General features: G+C 39.5%; 1 protein-coding gene across 2 annotated transcripts; it reads left to right on the top strand.

Moving 5' to 3' along the window:
• Nucleotides 1-435: 435 nt before the first annotated feature.
• Nucleotides 436-20,714, top strand: LOC139940109 (fibronectin-like). 2 transcript variants are annotated; one of them, XM_071936355.1, is made up of 13 exons: nucleotides 436-647; nucleotides 4,553-4,654; nucleotides 6,223-6,340; nucleotides 7,689-7,762; nucleotides 8,106-8,333; nucleotides 11,690-11,808; nucleotides 13,119-13,281; nucleotides 13,813-14,082; nucleotides 14,487-14,747; nucleotides 15,215-15,368; nucleotides 16,044-16,177; nucleotides 17,110-17,213; nucleotides 17,743-20,714. In XM_071936355.1, the coding sequence occupies exons 2-13, from the start codon at nucleotides 4,564-4,566 to the stop codon at nucleotides 17,884-17,886; spliced, it is 1,860 nt and encodes a 619-aa protein (XP_071792456.1). In that variant the 5' UTR covers nucleotides 436-647; nucleotides 4,553-4,563; the 3' UTR covers nucleotides 17,887-20,714. The 2 variants fall into 2 exon arrangements, with proteins under 2 accessions (XP_071792456.1, XP_071792454.1); XM_071936353.1 differs by having other exon boundaries at nucleotides 8,106-8,375.
• The last annotated feature ends 1,148 nt before the right edge of the window (nucleotides 20,715-21,862 follow it).

Genomic DNA, 21,862 nt, shown 5'->3' with positions numbered 1-21,862 from the left:
AGTTAAATTAAGTTACCAATTGTTATTTAAACAATTTCTTTCAAATCAGACTTCTGTTGAATTGACTCATTTTTAAATAATGATGAAATAAAACATGACAAATAATTGAAAAAATATATGCAAAAAAAGTTAAAAACAAGTAAACTGAAAACAATTTTTTCTTAGTGATTTGTTCGATCGAGCTGTTCCTCACAAGACTAATGGTTTAAATAAACTAGGACCAACAACAACACCGGAGAAAACAAAAATCAATATTGAAAGAAATGACAATTAATATGTCTTAAGAAAATAAACGAAGAGCTCTTTAAAAGGCCAAGTTCATGTCACACTAGGTTTATCATTTACTGAGATCCGACGCAAAGGTAAACAATATTTGGACATGCTCTGTTTCACACAAAATAATTCATAGTTAAATGTATCGAGGAAGAACCGCCAATGGTTGTGTGCTCCATACACTATACGTTGTATTTATCATGAACTAATGCTGAAAGGTTTGTTTGGTTCAGAGGTTTCTGAGCAGCGGCATCCACAAGGCACCAAATTACCAACTTTTTACCACTTGTTTTGCCATTGCGTCAAACAGACGAAAACGTTCAGTTTGAAGTGTTGAAGTTGTCCATCCTGACGAAGCTGTTCAACGAGAGACGGTAAGGGAATTTGACAAAATAATGTAGCTTGTGCTGCTTTACTTAGCAATGCGGCATTCATAGGATCAGGAAGTGAAAATACATTTCTAGTTTCCAAAATATAAAATCCAAAGAAACCAGTAGCGATATTTACCAACATGCAGGCCTTGATTTTTATCTTTGAGAGGGCGTCGGCCATACCCGCACTTCTATTGGAAATAATAACCTTAGGCCGTGTCCGAAACGGCGACTTCGGCTACAGCTACGGCTAGATCGCCCGCGTCTGCCTATTCTTCAACACTGGTAGACGCGCTGATCTAGACGTAGCTGTAGCCGAAGTCGTCGTTTCGGACACGGCCTTAGAGTCCGGTTGAAAATTTTGAAGGGGCACCAAGGCCAAGACCAGGGGCATAATGACCACGGCACCCGTATCTTCTGTTCATTTTTTAGCATGTCATTGTGAGTAACAGTCACGTCTCCCAAAAAGGCAATATTGGTGCGGTATATTTTTTTGATTCTGTGGATGTTGCTGATGAGCGAATCGAAAAAAGTTTTTCTTATGGGTCAGGGTGGATTTCACAAAGAGTAAACGAGTTACTCGTTTATAGGATTTGAGGCATTGCATGGTGGGGTATCAATGTATTTTTGGTTTGCGGTAACACCATGTGTGTAACGAGTTACTCGTTCTTACGTTTTTAAAGACACTGGACACTATTGGTAATTGTCAGAGACCAGTCTTCTCATTGGTGTAGGATCTCAACATGCATAAAATAACAAAACTGTGAAATTTGAGCTCAATTGGTCGTCGAATTGCGAGATAATAATAAAAAAAAAAATATCCTTGTCACACGAAGTTACGTGCTTTCAGATGCTTGATTTCGAGACCTCAGAATCTAATTATGAGGTCTCGAAATCAAACGCGTGGAAAAATAATCCTATCTCGAAGACTCTAAGTTACTTCAGAGGGAGCCGTTTCTCACAATGTTTTATACTAACAACTGCTCCCCATTACTCGTTACCAAGTAAGTTTTTTTGCTAATAATTATTTTTGCAAATAATTACTTTGAGTAATTACCTTTAAAGGCAGTGGACACTATTGGTAATTACTCAAAATAATTCTCAGCATAACTCACTTGGAAACGAGTAATGGAGATATGTTGATAGTATAAAACATTGTGAGAAACGGCTCCCTCTGAAGTGACGTAGTTTTCGAGAAAGAAGTAATTTCCACGAATTTGGTTTCAAGACCTTAAAGGAACACGTTGCCTTGGATCGGACGAGTTGGTCAAAACAAAAGCGTTTGTAACCGTTTTTTATATAATGCATATGGTTGGAAAGATGTTTAAAAAGTAGAATACAATGATCCACACAAGTTTACCTAGAAATTGCGTGGTTTTCCTTCTACTGTGCGAACTAACACGGTCGGCCATTTATGGGAGTCAAGATTTTGACCCCCATAAATGGCCGACGTGTTAGTTGACGAGGTAAAAGGAAAACCACGCAATTTCGAGGCATGTTTGTGTGCATCATTATATTCTACTTTTACAACATCTTTCTACCCATATGCATTTTATAAAAAACGGTTACAAACGCTTTTCAAAGACCAACTCGACCGATCCAAGGCAATGTGTTCCTTTAAGTTTAGAATTTGAGTCTAGAAATCAAGCATCTGAAAGCACATAACTTCGTGTGACAGGGGTATGTTTTTCTTTTATAGTTATCTCGCAACTCCGACGACCAATCGAGCTCAAATTTTCACAGGCTTGTTATGTTACGCATATGTTGAGATACACCAAGTGAGAAGACTGGATTTTGACAAGTACCAATAGTGTCCAGTGTTTCTAATAACTCCCAAAAGAGTCATAATCGACCCCTCTAAATCAAGGGTTTGCACTCAGTGTTTAGAATTTCAACACATGTCTAAGCATAAGTTTTGTACACCTTTTTCCACAAGGAATATAACCTCATGGTTATATAGACTATTGTCTGTGTTTGAATGCTAGAAAACCATTTTGAGCAGGTGTAAAATTAATGATAAACACGTTCATTCTTTAAACAAAGTGGTGCAACTTTGTGTTTAAAACCTAAACAGAGTTTATGGTGGGTAATTTCCAGATCAATTATTCCAATCATTCCCTTGCTCACAATTTATTGTCAAAATGAATTATGAGCTTTTGTCAGAGGTGAAAGGTTTAATGTTGAAAGGGTTATTTATACCTTTTGTAGATCAAGTTTTTGGCCATGAAATGAATCCATATCCTCTGTGAATGAAGGTGTATGTAATCATACATGTGGAAGTTTCATCTTCAGTCATCAAATTTTGGAGGAAACAAAAATGAAAATCACAGAGCAATGTTTATAGGAGAGTTGCGTAAATCCCTTGTGTTCGTATCACCCTAAAATTGTTTCAGTGAATTTGTTTAACTATCTCAAAAACCACAGTACCTCAGCAAGTAATATTTTAAGGGAAGCTAACCATCACCAATGTTTGTTTTGTGTTGATACATAAGAACCCAAAACACCAAAAGACCATTTCAAAATACTTGAAAGTGTTACACAACATATGCAGAGGCAGAATAGTATAGACTTGTTTCCAATCACTGTCAGAGAATGGTGTAGGGAGAGCAATGCCGAAGGTATAGGACTTTTTGAAACTTCAGCGATTGTGTTACGTATAATATTCTTCAATATTAGTAAATTTGTCATGTAAAATTATTTCGTAATAAAAAAAAAAAAAAAAAAATAACGGGGAAAACCCTTTCATTCATAAGGACTCGGTCACGTGAATGAACTATTCAAGTTAGAATAGAGTTCAATAAATACGCATCGGTGGGTCTACTCAACGGGTGAACACCCCAGTGTGACTATACTTCCATACTTCCACGACACAGCCATGCCCTACTAGGCCACAGACTGTGAAACTGAACATTTTTTACTTCCAAATTAAAGTTCACAACTATTATTTTAAAAAGGATGCCGAAGTTACGAGCCTTTACCGAAAAACAGAGCCAAGTACAATGGATTTGAAAACACACATTTTAAATGCTGATTATTAACTTAGCAAATGAATTTTCTACGTAGCCTATTGGCTGTGTTTCATAGAAAATTGTCTTGCTTAGTTGATATTATACCAGGCTGTTTGAATGTAAACATAGATCACATCGTCTATACTTCGTGTATTTTATAATAAGAGGCCACAAACAATTTTCACTGCCTGAGTCTGGTTACTTTGGATATGAATGAAAGATAAACAAGATAACGCTTCTTGATAAAAGTCTATAGTGGGTTTTGACGTTCAGCTTCCCCAGTTCAATTCAATTCAATAATACGTTTATTTCCATACTCTCATCATATGCTGTTAGCTGGTGACCAACTCTCGCAATATGCTATATAAGGTTCATGAAAAAGCTTCATGTTTCAGATCACGAGACGGCGCTTCACTTAAAAAAAAACAAGTCCATAAAAAAACAACTTCAAATGAAGAGTTTAAAATAAAACGATAGTACTTTCCGCTATAAACACTCTTATACAATGGTGAAGAAAGTGTACAAAGGGGAAATCTTGAAGATAAAAGAACCATAGAGGCACTTAGTTAAGGTTTACGGAAGCACCATAGTGCTACCGCAAACCTCACATATACTGCAAAGTTATAAGTCCTAACAGTACAATTTTCTGAAATCCAATCCGTAAAATGTTTACCTCATAACATGTTCGTCATTTTTATGCTATTTATGTCACTGTTGTCTGACAAGCAACGCACGCTAGCTTTTCCTTACCCAATGGAAAATCTCCACAGATAGGCCTTGGGTGGGATTCGAACCCATGACATTCACTCGGTGATTGGAAAAATCAAAACAGCTGCTTTTGATTTCAAATGCAATTATTTCAAACCAGTTCAATGTACATTTTTGTTCGGTTGGTCACAGAAGCCACCACCATGACAATGGGCAAGTTTGTCCCGATTGACGGCATTATTGTCAAGTGGATGCTTACCATTTCTGTCGTGTTGATGATGGCCGCAAGTACAGGTAAGTTGAGGACCTACTGTTAGTCTTCGTGCAAGATGTTGTCATTCACTATCACTACAATCCCATCCCCGCTCCCCTCTGCACCCTTGAATTGCCATTCTCAAACAATTTAATGATGTTTTTTTCTGAAGGCAGTGGCGATATTGGTAATTATTCAAAATAATTGAGCATAACATTTTTCTTGGTGAGTAATGGGGAGCTGTTGATGTATATTTAAAACATTGTGAGAAACGGCTCCCTCTGAAGTAGTATAGTTTTCGAGAAAGACGTAATTATCCACGAATTTGATTCCGAGACCTCAGATTTGGAATTTGAGGTTTCGAAATCAAGCTTGTTTTTTTCTTTCATTTTCTGAGCTAAAATTGTCACAGGTTTGTTATTTTATGCGTTTTGTTGAGATACACGAGAAGACTGGTCTGTTACAATTACCAATAGTGTCCAGTGTCTTTAAGGATTTCATTTTTTGAATCGATTTAGAAGAAGAACACAATTCCTCATTGAAAAGCACTACGACAGTGCCAGTTTCGTAGTGCGGAAAAAAAAGAATGCTCTCCGCGCCGCGCATAGACCTTATCGCAAATACCAATGCGCAAGCGCAGACTGTTGAATGAGGTGCATTGTGGGATAGATATGAATCAAATTTTGCTACCAGCTAGACCACAATGCACCTAATTCCAAGCTTTACGCGCACGCCCCAGTATTTGCGAAAAGGTCTATAGTACTATCGAACGCCCTCTATCGGTGGTTACGTATGGTTTTACCATAGGGGTTTTACCAATTCAACATAAACGTGCATCTAGACTACTGTTGATTACGATTTACGATACCCAGTTTAGTTTTTGTAAAAGTTGATGTCTTTATCAATGGTCCTATCAGCAAACAGGAACAAGAGTGTTAATTATCCCTTTTTAAGCACTGAAACACACGTACTTTAGACAAACATTCGTTGCATAAAGTTATGCATGAAAGTTACTGGAACATCAAAAAGCTAGGATGTAACGTACGCAAGCTGTTCCATGCAGTAACTACCTCCATTTTAATTTGAGGATATAGCAATGATTCAAACTCGACCAATCCACTTTCATTAAAGGGTTTTGGTTACGAATTGTCTTTTCGTAACTTGTTTTCATTTCTCGAAAATTACAGCACCTCAGCAAGTAGTTTAAGGGAAGCTTTCTAGACACTGGATACTATTGGTAATTGTCAAAGACGAGTCTTCTCACTTGGCGTATCTCAACATATGCATAAAATAACAAACCTGTGCAAATTTGAGCTCGATTGGTCGTCGGAGTTGCGAGATAACTATGAAATAAAAAACACCCTTGTCACACAAAGTTATGTGCTTTCAGATGCTTGATTTCGAGACCTCAAATTCGAAACTTGAAGTCTCGAAATCAAATTTTGGGGAAAATTACTTCTTTCTCGAAAAGATACGTCACTTCAGAGGGATTACCATAGTGTCCACTGCCTTTAAACCGTGTAGTTTAATGTAAATCGTGGACATTTGTGTTTTGTGTCCTATGTAAAAAGTACCCAAACCCAAATCAAATTATTGTTCTCCTTTCCAGTTTGCAAGTGTCCAATGGAAATAGACGTCGACACAAACAATGTTGGTCAGCCAACTGGCAGGTCGGTTGAGTTCGAAGAAGCTGTCAATCAAACATGCGACCCAGGGCCTGGTAGCTTGTAAGTTTTATACTGGTTTATTTCTCTTTTTTTATTCATCATGAAAAAAACAACCCCAAAACCATACAAACAAAAAACCGACCGACCGACCGACCGACCGACCGACCGACCGACCGACCGACCGACCCGCCGACCGACCGACCGACCGACCGACCGACCGACCGACCGACCGACCGACCGACCGACCGACCGACCGACCGACCGGCCGACCGACCGGCCGGCAGGCGGGGAGGCAAACAAACAAGCAAACGAACAACCAACACCAATAAACATTGCCTTGCTGAAGGCCCAAAACCATACAAACAAAAAACCGACCGACCGACCGACCGACCGACCGACCGACCGACCGACCGACCGACCGACCGACCGACCCGCCGACCGACCGACCGACCGACCGACCGACCGACCGACCGACCGACCGACCGACCGACCGACCGACCGACCGACCGACCGACCGACCGACCGACCGACCGGCCGGCAGGCGGGGAGGCAAACAAACAAGCAAACGAACAACCAACACCAATAAACATTGCCTTGCTGAAGGCAGTCGCATTATTCGCTCCGAAAAGACGCCGCTGTAAACCCACCCGTATACACTGTGCGTAGTGCGTGTAATCACACCGCATGACCCACCCGTATACACACTGTCACATCGTACGACTACTGTGCACACAAGTCATCCGCACTCGTACCACTAACCGCATGCGGAGGCCGTCGCATGCGGAGAGTGTACGGGGGCATCGTGTCGTGCGATGTTACGCACATCTTTTTTCGGGGTGAATAATTCGACTGCCTTGAGCAAGGCTACAATAAACACTGCAAACAAGCAAACACACACACAACAAACAAATAAACAAACAAACAAAAACACAAAACCATCCCCAAAAAGCAAGCAAGCAAAGAAACTCGCAAACGTAAAAGGCACAAGTTCACAGGCGCATTACCATTTCGACCCCGAAAAAACCCAAACTTATTTAGGTCTATAACTATAACTATTTTCAATATTGTTCACTTTAAAATGGTTGTACTACAGCAATAGGGACTTTTCGTTTTCGACGACGGATGGTTCTGCGACGGTAAAGATGACATTTGGCGTCATCTGCGCATGCGTCGGCTTTGAGGACAGTCGTCCCTCAATTTCTACGACAGTACTTGGGATGAATCTTCGTTGTGCTGAAAACGACAACGTTTAGCTGAACAACCGTCGCAGAACCATCCGTCGTCGAAAACGAAAAGTCCCTAATAAGTGACTGCCCGACGACGAGCCTCGTTAAAAATGAAAAAGACGTTAGTATAACGACATCACGAAATCCTTAAAAGAAATGTATGGTATCTCTAACTATGTCAGTTTCGAGATCGGCAGCAACATTGTGACGTGCATGGACGATGATGGCGAATGCTCTTTCATGATTGTTGTACATGGTGAGTCTGACATATTCATTAGTACTGAGTATACAACTGTTAATTATGAATGATTGTACCAAATGCGTAGTAAAAAAAAACACTCGCCATAGTTTTAAAACCAAAAGGGGAATTTTCACCTTAAATTGTTGATAACACGAAAGTATTTAAAACATATATAAGGGAAAACTTCAAATGCAACTTTTGTTGTGCAAAAGATACATGTTATACATACACGCACTTGCATGCAATGAAAATAAACATGAATTCTGTCTTGAAGAGCCAATAAAACATTATAGTCATTGATGGTACAATTTTCTGACTACAAAAATACTACCTGTTTTGTTTTGTGCACTAAATCCAGACATAGTGCCCCCTGTACTCACCTGCCCTCAACCAATACAGAAACAAATCAGCTACGACCTGTTGCAGCCCAACAAAATGGCAACCGTTGTAGTCATTTGGGACTTACCAACGGTCGTCGACAACACAGACCATCTGACCGTGACGTCAACACACGAGCCGGGCGACGAGTTTTCCATTGGCTCGACAGAGGTGGTGTACACGGCAATCGACTTGGCTGGTAACTCGGGTATGTGCACCTTTGCTGTCAAAGTGATGACTGCTGGTAAATGTAAGTGGCGTGTCATTTATTAGACCCTTTTCGAAACCACGTTCGGTTAGGCCCAGGCTTGGGCTCCTTAAAGACGGTGCCTAAACAGAGCCTAAGCCTAGTAAGTCCTGGTTCTCAAAACAGCCTTAAATTCAACATTTCATTCAGTTGTCGGCAATCAGGTTGGCTTAGCAGATTATGTCCTTGCTCTCTACGTCTTTAAATGCCGGTGTGGCAGGAGATTCTGTCTCCCGGAGATTCTGTGTCCCCCTCCCCAACGGCAAACCGTGTACAAACTTATTCTGTGTAGCGCCCTCGTTTGAATCATCCACCTCCAGCCAATTTGCAATAAAGGGGAAGATTCTCCGGGCCAGTTTCCCTGTGGCCATCGGCGTGTGTCCCACTTTTTCAGACTGGAGCCTTGCATGTGGACCCCCACCTTATACGTTTGTGTAGTCTTGGTCCCAAGACCATTGGTGTTGCGCAGTCACACACAACCAACGTTCCGATTATGCACGGCAAAAACTGTCCACGCTTGTAATGAACGAACGCTAGCGGGCGCTCTGTTTCTCTGATTTAGATCTCACCATGGTCTTGAATATTTGCAACGACGGGTCTTAACTTTTTTATTGTTTTTCGGCAAATCTCCCCCGACTTTCCGGTGGAGCCAATCAGAGGCTGCGTTGCGGTTGGCTCATGAATAATTCATCAGTGTTGTGCATGTAGTGTACAATGCATGCAGTAATTCCATTGCATGACTTTTGCTTTACTCTGTGTGTGGGTATGTATGTTTTTATCGGAGTATAATAATGTCCAGATCAGTAGGATTTGAAACTTTGACACAGGGTGGAAATACGATAAAGAAAGGTTTGTGGTACCAGCACAAACATTTCTGTGTATAATGTCCAGATCCAGACACCTGCATTGCCATGATATGCAGCTTGAAATGCGATCGTGGCGTTATGCTCCCGACGTGCCAGGGCCCACACATGAAGCCTGTATTGGCTAAACAATTTGCTTATAGTTAGCACAAAATAGTATTGCTTAGCAGAAACTGGTTGCCAGCCAATTTTTAATTAAATTTGAAATTTTGTAGTGCCCAAGTAAATTTTTGGATAGTAAAGAAATTGTGAACAGTATTTTCTGCCAAACAGATATTAACTGGTGGGCCCTGTAGTGTTATTCACAGTGAAAGTTTTTTAATCTTGGGGGAAGGAAATCTTGAGGGATTCAAAAGCATCTTTGTGAGAACGTATTTTGAAACGTAACCGTAGCTGCATATCTTGGAACGTAAGCGTAGCTTGACTTGGGATTGAAAGCGTACTTTTTGATATTGTAGCGTAACCTATTAGTATCTTGGAGTGTATAAGCGTAGCTGAGTAGCTGCGTAGCTTGGAACGTAACAGTATCTTTTGGTGGAGCGTAAGCATATCTTGGAACATAATTCATAGCTGCGTATCTTGGAACGTAAGCGTAACTTGACATGGGATTGAAAGCGTTCCTTTTGATATTATGGCGTAACTTGAAGGAACGTAAGCAGATCTGTAAGCGCAGCTGAGTAGCTGTGTAGCTTGAAACGCTGACATCTTTTGGAACGTAAGCATATCTTGGACTGAAGCGTAGCATCTTGGAACATAAACGCAGCTGCGTATCTTTGAACGTAGGCATAGCTTGACTCGGGCTTGGAAGCGTACTTTTTGATATTATAGTGTAACTTGAAGGAACGTAGACCTAAGCGTATCTTGGAACGTAAACGTAGCTGCGTATCTTGGAATGTAAGCGTAGCTTGACTCGGGCTTGAAAACATACCTTTTGATATTATAGTGTAACTTGAAGGAACGTAGACCTAAGCGTATCTTGGAACGTAAACGTAGCCGAGTAGCTGCGTAGCTTGGAACGTAACCAAATAACATTTTTTGGGAATGTAGTCGTAACAATATCTTTTGGAATAACTCATGAGAAATTTCGAGTTTTGATTGCTTGTCCAGCGGCGACTACTGCTATTCAACTCCCAGTTATTTGAGGCGAATAGTCGGGTCATTAAATTCCACTAGTTGCCCAGTTTAATCATTACCTCAAAAATAACTCTTCATTCACAGAATTAAAAAAATAATACTTTGTTTGACAAAATTATGCTTTGAGGGAATTTTGTTTTTGCATTATTTTTATTTAAACCTTTTATAAAAAATTCTCATAATTTTTTTAAGCTACTCACACAATAACACTGTCAATATAACAATATGCGATATTCCTAGGTTTTGACATCATCAAAATTACCTGAAAACTCATAACAAAAAGAAATTAGGGGCCATTAATTAAAATGGAGCATATTGGAACGTTGCGATCATAAGAAACAACGGATTCGACACCCGCAAGCTGGGAGTTCATAGCGCCTGGGATTTAACACCTTCAACCCCACGAGACACGGCATGGGCGGTACGTGATATTCCACAAGGCTTATTTCACGTTCCGATTGCTCCACGCCGTGGGGCCATACAGCGTCCGATACACGGACTCTCTGAATGCTAATTTTACGTTCGATTTTTGACCATTATTTACGACTTCAAATCGTCACGTATCCATAATCTGAATAGGTACCTATACTTAAAATTTCACTGTTTTCCTTTTAATAGGCCTATAATGACCACGGAATCACTCTTTGAGCAAAGATTATTAAAAAAAAGACCGCCGATCATATTGACCTTTGACTCGATCTAGTTTGAATAGTCATCTTCAATTCGTCACGTGATATGAATATTGCATACATTAAAAGTAATTTACATAGTCTGGCCACGCCTTCAATTTGCAAATATCCAAGACCATGGTGAGCACAGGACATGGTGAGATCCGTAAATCAGAGAAACAGCGCCCGCTAGCGTTCGTTCATTACAAGCGTGGACAGTTTTTGCCGTGCATAATCGGAACGTTGGTTGTGTGTGACCGCGCAACACCAATGGTCTTGGAACCAAGACTAACGTTTGTGGGATTTCCCCCTCTTTTTTCACTCCAACATCTAGAAAAATTAACATAAAAAACTGCGTCTTCTTTTACATACTTAGACTCTTGTCTCTCATGACAAATAAAGATGATTAATTTCTATTCCCCAAAAATATAACAAATTTGATTGGACAGGAATCCGATTATTATATGCACAACCACCGCACAACGCAATAAATAACTGGCAAAACGTCAGGAGTGAACCTTCCTTCATGTGTTGTTACACCGTATGGAACCGTGCTCAAACACAATGTGGCACCATATCTTTTCTTATCAATTTTTGTTTTTACCCATACACCGATGCAAATTTAACATATACTTTTGTTATCTTCTCCAAGATACACCGCCGGCAGATATAATCTTCGTCAACAATAGTGGTGACAATTGTCTCTCAGTCACATGGCCGGAATCAGCAGATAATGCAACAACGGACTACTCAGTTTATTATTATAAAGAGGCAAGATTGCAATCTCTGTTAACCAAACAATCTTTACTTAGTTGGAGTTCAAAAAAGTGTTGGAAGAGACTTTCAGAAGGAAAAGTATAAAACAGACAACCAGCAATTCTTAAATTCCAGCTGCATAATTATGAAGAATTTGACAAACTATGATTTACCCTTAAAGCAGAAAAAGTAGCTTAACAAAACAATATTTTGCTTACGAGAATAAGGTTACCAGCTTAACTACCATGTCACTTGTACATGTCACTCGGACTGGTATCCTGCCCATATCTGCACTGCAGAAAATTGTTAAGTAATATTTTCTGCTTAAAGACACTGGACACTATATTGGTAATTGGCAAAGACCAGTCTTCTCACTTGGTGTTTCTCAACAAATGCATAAAATAACAAACCTGTGAAAATTTGAGCTCAATTGGTTGTCGAAGTTGCGAGATAACTATGACAGAAGAAAAAAACCTTTTCAGACGAAGTTGTGTGCTTTCAGATGCTTGATTTCGAGACCTCAAATTCTAAATCTGAGGTCTCGAAATCAAATTCGTGGAAAATTACTACTTTCTCGAAAACTACGTTACTTCAGAGGGAGCCGTCTCTCACAATGTTTTATACTATCAACCTCACCCCATTACTCCTTACCAAGTGCGGTTTTATGATAATAATTGTTTTGAGTATTTACCAATCGTGTCCACTGCCTTTAAAGCAGAAAAAGTAGCTTGTAACAAAACGAAATTTTGCTCACGAGAATAAGGTTACCAGCCAAACTACCATGCCACTTGTACATGTCACTCGGACTGGTATCATGCTCATATCTGCTCTGCAGAAAATTATTAAGCAATATCTTCTGATTAAAGGCAGTGGACACTATTGGTAATTACTCAAAATAATTATTAGCATAAAACTTTACTTGGTGACGAGTAATGGGGAGAGGTTCATGGTATAAAACATTGTGAGAAATGGCTCCCTCTGAAGTGCCATAGTTTTCGAAATCAACCATCTAAACGCACAAACTTCGTGTGACAAGGGTGTTTTCTTCTTTCATTATTATCTCGTAACTTCGATGACCGATTGAGCTCAAATTTTCACAGGTTTGTTATTTTATGCATATGTTGAGATACACCAACTGTGAAGGCTAGTCTTTGACAATTACCAATAGTGTCCACTGCCTTTAACAAACAGCTTTATGAAATTTGGGCCCTGAAATGAAGTGATACAGTATAGGTCTAGGTTAAAATAACAAAATATCATGTGTAGTGATAGACTAGTCAAATATGGTTCATGATTATTATTTTCAACAATTGTTTTCCCGCCAGGGTGAAAGAAAAAATTCGCAAGAACGCGTTTTCGTACCCAGTGGCTCGAGCACGTATATGTACAAGGAGTTGTGTAATCTGCGAGCTGGTCAGTTGTATATTGTCGAGGTTGAGAACCTTGTGAACGGAAAGCTCCTAACTGCAATGGCACCTCGTTTTACGAGTAAGTTCCTTCGTCATGCAAAATTTGCTGTAAATCTTAAATCACATTTTTTGCTTTCTGTATTGTATGACTTTTGATTCCTTGTTGCTTTCTTGTACAACTGTACGTGTTATACAGGACTGGTGGATCTGACAGACAAGCCGCAGATAGTGTTCATGTTTTGTGTGAGCAACCAATACTATTTAGATAAAAAACCTTGTGGCTTATAGTGTGATTTAGGAGCAAATGTGACAAATCACGCACCAGCTGTTATAAACAATTTACTCGAATTATGACAGGAGAATTGATTATATAATCAGTACTCTTTCATACATACATAATCTATGTTGTTTATGGTAACCAAATTAATAACCTTTCAAAAATACATTACAATTTAGAAAACTAGAGAAGTTCTCACTATTAAACGTTATGTAATATTTATAATATAATTCGACTCGATAACATTGGAAATAACAACACGGTTTTGGAATATTCGGGCGTCAACAAAACCCGAAGACTCACACTCAGGAAGCATGTTCTATGTTTCCCCAGAGCCATTGCCCCCTACAGACTTGAAGGCGCTATGGGGTACAACGTCACCTTCTTCGTTGGTACTCTCTTGGAGTCGAAGTGAGCAAACAGTGGACCATTACGAGGTAACGACTCCGGGAAACAGGGTGCAGTATGTGGGCAGTACCACAGACAGAGTTGAGGTGGACAGCTTGAAACCGGGGACCCCTCACCAAATGACCGTCAGGTCAGTTGTTGGTACGGGGGACAGACGCGGTGTCAGTGAGGCCACATCCGCACAAATAACCTTAGGTAAAAACAACGCTGTATTTCTTTTTTTTTAAACTATATGAAGTTTGTGTTTTATACGATACGTGCATACATAATATGAGTTGGAAGTCTGAGCATCTGCAGAATGACGAGACGACGGGGAAAATTACATGTATTTAGGCTGCCTCCTGCTGTCTTAAATAATTTCCTTGTGGGGGTCACATTGCTACACTTTGTCAACTTAGACCCCCGTAAGGAAACTCCCGTAATCTCACATACACTTGTTAACCTTTAGTAAAAGAGTCTATGCAGTCAACTCGGCATTTCTCGTCAGTTGTCAAACTAAAATATTGACGCCATCAACTAAAAATAATACACAATAATACACAATGTACACAATTTATTAATCTCTATTTGTTTTTGTGCGTTGAACTAACTTGTTTCAGCTGCTATTCGGGAGTCTGACCTCATCGCATACAACTACACCGAGTCGACTATCAGTGTAGTGTGGACAGCCGTCAGTAAAAGCAGCGATGAACTGAACCCATACATGCTGACCATCGAGCCACAAGATGCTGTGGAGAACTTTCGTACAGTGGTTCCCAACTCCGATGAGACTCAGTTTACTGGTCTCAAGCCAAACACCAACTACCGCATCCAGTTATGGAGCAATCTCGGGTTCCATCTTGAGACCGCCCAAACAACCAGTAAGCTAGACTTGTGCACACATCGTTCATTGTCTGGTGGGCACGTTGATAGCGAAACGGCAATTCTCGCAAAGGACCGTATTATAGTGAGAGTAAAATTCTTGTGAAGAGAACCAGTCTGGCGAGATCACCGCGACAGACATTTAACGACTTGTCCACAAGTCTACCAGTACGCAGATATCTTTTCATTGTGCAAATGTAGTCTCACACAATAAATGTTTATTAGCAAATTCAGAATGTTGATGTGGACAGTGGGTCTTTCTGAAAGTGCTAAACAAAAACTCGTGAAGCTAAAATGTGTGTCAAGATTATGCAATTATCTGTTGTGATTTTTTTCTCTTCAAAGTAGTCATAACTTATAGTTCTCAATTCGTTTTCGAGACCCATTGTTTCTTTAAACAATATTTATACGTTTATTATGTACATGTTTTAGTAACTTCATTACATTTAATTTCATTCCATTTCAGGGCCAGGAAGGGTTAGAAACTTACGAGCAGTTAACGTACTTGATGATTTTATCACAATTTCATGGGATCCGCCAACAGAGGGCGACGTAGATTCATATGACGTTTCAATATCGCCCGGCAAGCAGTCCGAACCTACCAATATGATGGGAACGAGGTAGGAACCCCGACGAAGTCTGCATGCTGTGAATATTGTTATCGCAACGCAAAGCCCGAGTTTTTGCCAACCGATGTTGGCAAACTATGGAAAGCCATAAATGCAAAATAAAAATGGATAGATATAGTTTAAAGTAATACACAAATATTCAACAATAAGTTGAACTTGTTTAAAAAAAAATCAACAAATCATACGAGTCAGCTCATAAATCGTTACAAAAATGTAAAACAAATTCAATTTAAAAAAACAAAACAAGAAAGATTGTTTTGCTTACATTCGGCCGGCCATGCCAACCGGCGTACTTTGTTATAAACAATAGAAAGGTCCATGTATCGCCCAACACGATGTTTTATCAAAGGCTAATGGGCTTTGTGGACATTTTACCAATCCCTGTTAGAATCATAATCAAAAGGCCACAATTCCTTAACATAAAAGAGCGGTCTGACCAGCAGTACACACCAAAGAGTGGTAAAATGCCCTGTTTGGCTTCAAAGCATGAGAATATTTGCAACGTATCCAATATTATGGAGATACAACCAGTTGACGAAATTATGGACTGAGTAATACATTCAAAAAAGGGGCAACATTGGTAAAAAAAAAGGGGGAAAAACAAAGGAAAAAACACAAAACACCAACATCATCAACAACACATTTTGTTTTCTTTTCTCCCACCAGTTTTGAATTTAGCAGTCTGGTTAACGAGACCGAATACTTCATTACCGTGGTATCCTTGTACAACGACATGGAGAGCAACCCAGAGACTATACTGGTTACCACAGGAGTCACCAAACCTGTTCCAACAGATCCACGTGAGCTATTATCATATTCTTCACTTAGATAACTCAGACGGGCTCTCTCTTGTGTCCCCCCCCCTTTTTATGCAATTTGCCAGACACACAATACCCGAAGACCACCTCAAGGTGTGGGATACAAATCAACTATTTTTTATCCAGGGGCCGTTGCCACCTATTAAACCCTAGGGCTGAAACAGGGGAGCCCCTTTTTACAGTAAGGTACAGACCTTTATCACGCTGTCACCATATTGGCCATAATAGTAATGAATGCAAATTCATTGCGCAAACATGGTACCAGACTATTATTTCGTCCAGCCTCAGGCCGTGTCCGAAACGGCGACTTCGGCTACAGCTACGGCTAGATCGCGCGCGTCTGCCTATTCTTCAACACTGGTAGACGCGCTGATCTAGACGTAGCTGTAGCCGAAGTCGTCGTTTCGGACACGGCCTTAGTTTGGTTACAATGAGTTGGAATGGAGTAAAATCAAGATGGCCACACCGTGATAAATATCTATGGAAAGTGTGATCGATTTCGCTCTGTTCAATACTTACTTGGCAGCCCTGGGCCCAAATTTCATAGAGCTGCTTAGCATAAAAAATTGCTTAGCATGAAATTGCTTCCAGTAACAAGCAATATGCAACAAATGGAATTTTGTTGGTAATCCTGTTTTTTTATCAAGGAAGAAATTTCATGATAAGCAAATTTTTGTGCTTAGCAGCTTTATGATATTGGGCACAGGTTGTGGGTTTTGAATGAAACAAGTGAAACTGTGACCACTATTATAATGCTCTCGTGTGCCATGAGCATCATCGCTTTGTCACTGCTCTTACTTAGCGTTACAAAAGAGAATCCACTCTAAGAATAGGCCTAATTTGATTTCAACAAATCTTCATCGGCAAGCTAAATATTGTCTTTAAACTTTTATTGTGATTGGATTACTTTACAGTTAAATATGTCACATTGGCGGTCGGGTGTGTCCTTGGTGTCCTTGTTGTGATACAGTTGATTGTCATCGTCATTATATACTGGAAGTGCCGAGTAATCTGCAAGGTAAAGTTACAACAAAACTTCAGAAACACCCACAAAAAAACCAAAAACCAAAAACGATTACCTGCTCTTTGTGAAGAAACTGCCGTCCTTTCATAACATCTTATCAAAACATTTTATCTGGTCCTTGCTCTATGATCATACAATGTATTGAAAAGGTGACGAATGAGTGGGCAGACTGGGCAGGCCAAAAAAACTACAGCATCCGTTAAATGCACAGTACCCTTTAGAACATGACATTGAAAAAGCTTTGGGTGGCGCACTTTATTCTGTTGACCTTCCTGAATTGGTGACACACATGCTAATGGCTGTGCTCGTGCTGATCTTCGCAGTAGGGGCCTATTCCATAATCAAATACAATGGCCAATATAGACTCCGGGGTATAATGCATCATTTTATCGGCACATTTATTCGAAGAAAAAACAAACAAACAAAACCCCCAAAACAACAACATTGACAGCCTCAAACTTCATGACTAGGCAGGCTTTCCACCTTTTTCAGTGACAACTAAATACCTTTTGTCTCTCCGCAGAAAACCTCGTTGAATTCCCACGTCTACCATGATACTCAAACCGTACGAGGGGATGACGAATATGATGATACTGACACCGCTCGAGGGAATGACGGTGAAGCATATGAAAATACAATGATTGGTCGAGTATCCAGACTTCCATGAGCCCATTACTGCAAACAACTATCCGTTGGCAATAATATGCAACATAAGACCCATACAGACTGTTGAATTACATCTACTTTATTCTTACCAATTGTAAACGTCACTTAATTTCGCCCTAAACAATTTGATGATTTCAGCAGTAATCGCAGTGACAGAAGCTATAGATGCTTAGGTTTTGTAATGAGAATGAAAATTAACTTCTGACCGTTTTTAAAATAAGATTAATTTGCCACCCCCCCCCCCCCCACAGAATAGTAACAGAGCGAAGAAAGTATATTCAAAAACCACAAATGACAACCAAATGAAAAACACTTTGATTTTTACCAAATCTAAAATCTAAATGTAGGCCCTTACTTAAAAGAAACATCTTTACTATTACCACAGTTTGATGTTGAGTGCACCCTCTTTCTTTTCTTTCAAGGGAGATGGCTGGCCTGGGAGTCATATTCATTGATGTTCTAAACTCAATTTCAAATATCCGGGGGGGGGGGGGGTTCAGGTCTCCAACTTGGGGAGGATACTTGTTTTGACGGGGAAGAATTTTTTTTTGCACAGCCGTAAAACTGTATGGGCTTACCTGGCAAAAGACATACCACCCATGTTTATCTAAATTGAGAAGAAAGCTAGGTAAACGTTACAGATGTTTTCTGTTGGTAGTTTGATAATGTTTTACAAATTAAAGCATAGTTATTACAAAGAAAACTACTTATTCTTGCAAAGTAGTGTACAAGTTTTTGGGAAATATACATTGAAACACTGGACACTATTGGTTATTGTCAAAGACCAGTCTTCTCACTTGGTGTGTCTCAACATACGCATAAAATAGCAAACCTGTGAAAATTTGAGCTCGATTGGTCGTCGGAGTTAAGAGATAACTATGAAAGAAAAAAACACCCTTGTCACACGAAGTTGTGTGCTTTCAGATGCTTGATTTCGAGACCTCAAATTCTAAACTTGAGGTCTCGAAATCAAGTTCGAGGAAAATTACTTCTTTCTCGAAAACTACGTCACTTCAGAGGGAGCCGTTTCTCACAATGTTTTATACTATCAACCTCTCCCTATTACTCGTTACCAAGTAAGGTTTTATGCTGATAATTATTTTGAGTAATTACCAATAGTGTCCACTGCCTTTAAATATATAGTGGATGGTATGGATATAAATCATGGTAGGCCTACTCAACGGCGCCGGGAAAAGTGGGAGGTTGACACGCCCATTTATACATAACAAAGTCTCATCATTTACTTTGGCAATGGCGAATCTATGTACAAATTAATTGTCCGCACAATTGTACATACTGGTTATGGTACTCAATAGAAGAGATTGATCTTAACAATTATTGTAATATTACACAGCGCAGAACCATATCGTTGAGCGGAATATTTAACCACTTTACCATGTTTACACAAATTGTACAATATTGACGACTATATGAACTTGCAACTCATTTGGTTACAAGCTGTTGTAAAAAAAACTAATAATCAATGAAAAATAATTAATGAGCAATTAGTATACTTTGTAATGTTTCTTTTGAGTGTTTGCAAAACATTGTTATAATATTACTGAGTCATCATCGATTTCGTTTTCCATTTGTATAAAGCTGACATTGGTTATTGGTAAATCTGCTATTATGATAATTACTTTAAAAATAGTTATTGCATTATTAAAGTGTTACCGTCAAATGTATGGTTGTATAATGGCTTGTGGATATTTTGCATTTTTATGAACTGTTTGAAATGTAAAATATAAGAGCATACTTGTGCACATGTATGAGACTGTGAAATAAGACTTAATTTTAAAACGTTTGTGATGTGAAATGATACTGTACAAACCATCCAAAGTCACATTTGTAGGTAAGTTTGGAATGAATTATTTCACTTTTACAAAGGGAATGTGTGGTGAAGAGGTTTTAGTGGTTTAAACCCAACGAGGTCTGGTTCTTGATAATTTTACCGAGACGAAGTCGAGGTAAGTTATCAAGAACCAGGCATCGGCGGGTTTAAACCACTAGTTAAAAACCCTTCAACTTACTTTGATTCCCATTCATAAATACCTTTTCGGACAAAAAACATCAACACTTTTGGGTCAAAAAGTATCAACAAAAAATGACAAAATTATAATTGTTCAATGATTTCTTTCAACACAAGATCCCTCCAGCTATAAAATGGTATAAAGGCCCTTGAGAAAACAACTCCTTATAAGGAGATTGCTGTGCGCGTCGCGCGTATCGCGTAATGTGGCACACCTGTTCCAGCCGTTGCTCTCGACCGCTCACAACCCGTCATTAACACTGGTCATTATCAAAGGTTTAAACACCCCCACGTGACGCGCTCTCCACCAAGCGAAACTGTCTGAGGTATTTATGAATAATAATTTAATAAACATCGTGTGGTAAACAAAGGTCTCTGAAGATTACACAGCTTACTGGTGAGTAAAACAGCTTACGTCACATCATTCTAAATCGGTGACTTTTTTATTTCCAGAATATGTACAGGCAGGAAAGATGCATCACTGGTCGATAACCAAGAACGATGTAAAAATGATTGACAATGTGCAACCTCCTTAAAAGAAGAAGTAACTGTCGGGCATATAAACTAGCAAACGTGTGCACTTTTTTACAAGTAAACCTTTTCCTAATGACGAGCAGAGTATACTGTTAAAAACCTCGAGACTTCCCAGGGCAGCAAAATTTCATTAAAAAATAAATGTTGTCAATTTTGGTCCCTTGTGATTGATGACTTGAATGTTGATTCAACAAAAGGTGGACAGTTAACCAAGCGTTTGTTCATTTCGCTGGTTCTTTTCATGCAGCTTCTTTGGCAAACGCAGGGTGGCAGCAGATTTAACAAGTCAATTTTCATTATAATTTTATGTAGTTTTGAGCATGAGCACATTACCGAGATCAGCCGTCGATTTCACAAAACTCTTCCTAACTTAAGACTAATCTTAGGACTTAGGACGAGTCCCAACCCTGCACTGTAGCATGCAGACCTTAAGATTAATCCTAAGTTAGGAAGAGTTACTCGTCCTAACTCGAGATAAGACGAGTCCTAACTCTTTGTGAAATCGACGGCAGCGTCTCATTAATCGTTTGATTTGATGACAATAGCACACTCTCTATTATTTTGTTTCAGTTACGGTTAACATTTTGCATCAGTAAATTGAGGAATTTCTGTCGTTCCAAAAGCGCGGCCCTTCCATAGCGGAGGCAGCCTAACTCAAACATATACTTTTTGAGAAAAGCAATTGACACGTAGACTATGTACAAGAACGAGATGAAAGTGATGTCAAAACAACCGGCGGGGCCAAGCTAGCTTGAGCCGAATCCAAGCCAAATTCAGTCGTTCCGAGAAGGGCCAAAATTTCGGAGTTGGGTTGTCTTGACCCAAAAGGACCGAGCGTCCCAGACATACGGTCGATCTTTAAGGTAAACACGACTGCAATAAACACAAGTTTAACCAAAAACTCAGACAGATTATTGTTTACATTGTTGTCTACCTCGAGCGACTTTAAAATATCACGAAAACGAAGTGAACTTGAAGGTCAACTTCCTCTTTTTTCGCTAACGCTACTTTCAAAACCATTCAGTCGTGTCTGCAAAGAATAGGGGGAAATAATAAATTGCAACAGCTTTTTATTAAAGGCAGTGGGTGAGTTACAAAAAGAGTTAGGACTAGTCTTATCTCGAGTTAGGACCAGTTACTCATCCTATCTTAGGACTATCCATGCAATTTGTATATCTCCTAGGACTAGTCCTAAGTTAGGACTAGTCCTAACTCTTGTGAAATCGACCCCTGGACACATCATTTGGTAATCTTTGGCAAAAACCAGTATTCTCCCTTGTAGTGTATCCAAACATTGTGCAAAATAAAACAAATCTGTGAACATTTGGACTCAATTTGTCATCGAAGCTGCATGAGAATTCATGTATTGTATTGTGTTTCATTTTATTCCGAAACTGGAACGGACCCCATAATC

This window comes from Asterias amurensis, chromosome 7 (assembly GCF_032118995.1).
Source record: "Asterias amurensis chromosome 7, ASM3211899v1".
Classification (NCBI taxonomy): domain Eukaryota; kingdom Metazoa; phylum Echinodermata; class Asteroidea; order Forcipulatida; family Asteriidae; genus Asterias; species Asterias amurensis.
Note: the sequence above shows the minus strand (reverse complement) of the source record. Positions and strands in the feature narration are given on the sequence as shown.

Bases quoted from the DNA above. Each gene is read 5' to 3' on its own strand.
- LOC139940109 (XM_071936353.1), top strand. From the start codon at position 4,564: ATGACAATGGGCAAGTTTGTCCCGATTGACGGCATTATTGTCAAGTGG. The intron at 8,376-11,689 runs GTAAGTGGCGTG...ATCTTCTCCAAG, and splicing joins AGTGATGACTGCTGGTAAAT to ATACACCGCCGGCAGATATA. The intron at 15,369-16,043 runs GTAGGAACCCCG...TTCTCCCACCAG, and splicing joins ACCAATATGATGGGAACGAG to TTTTGAATTTAGCAGTCTGG.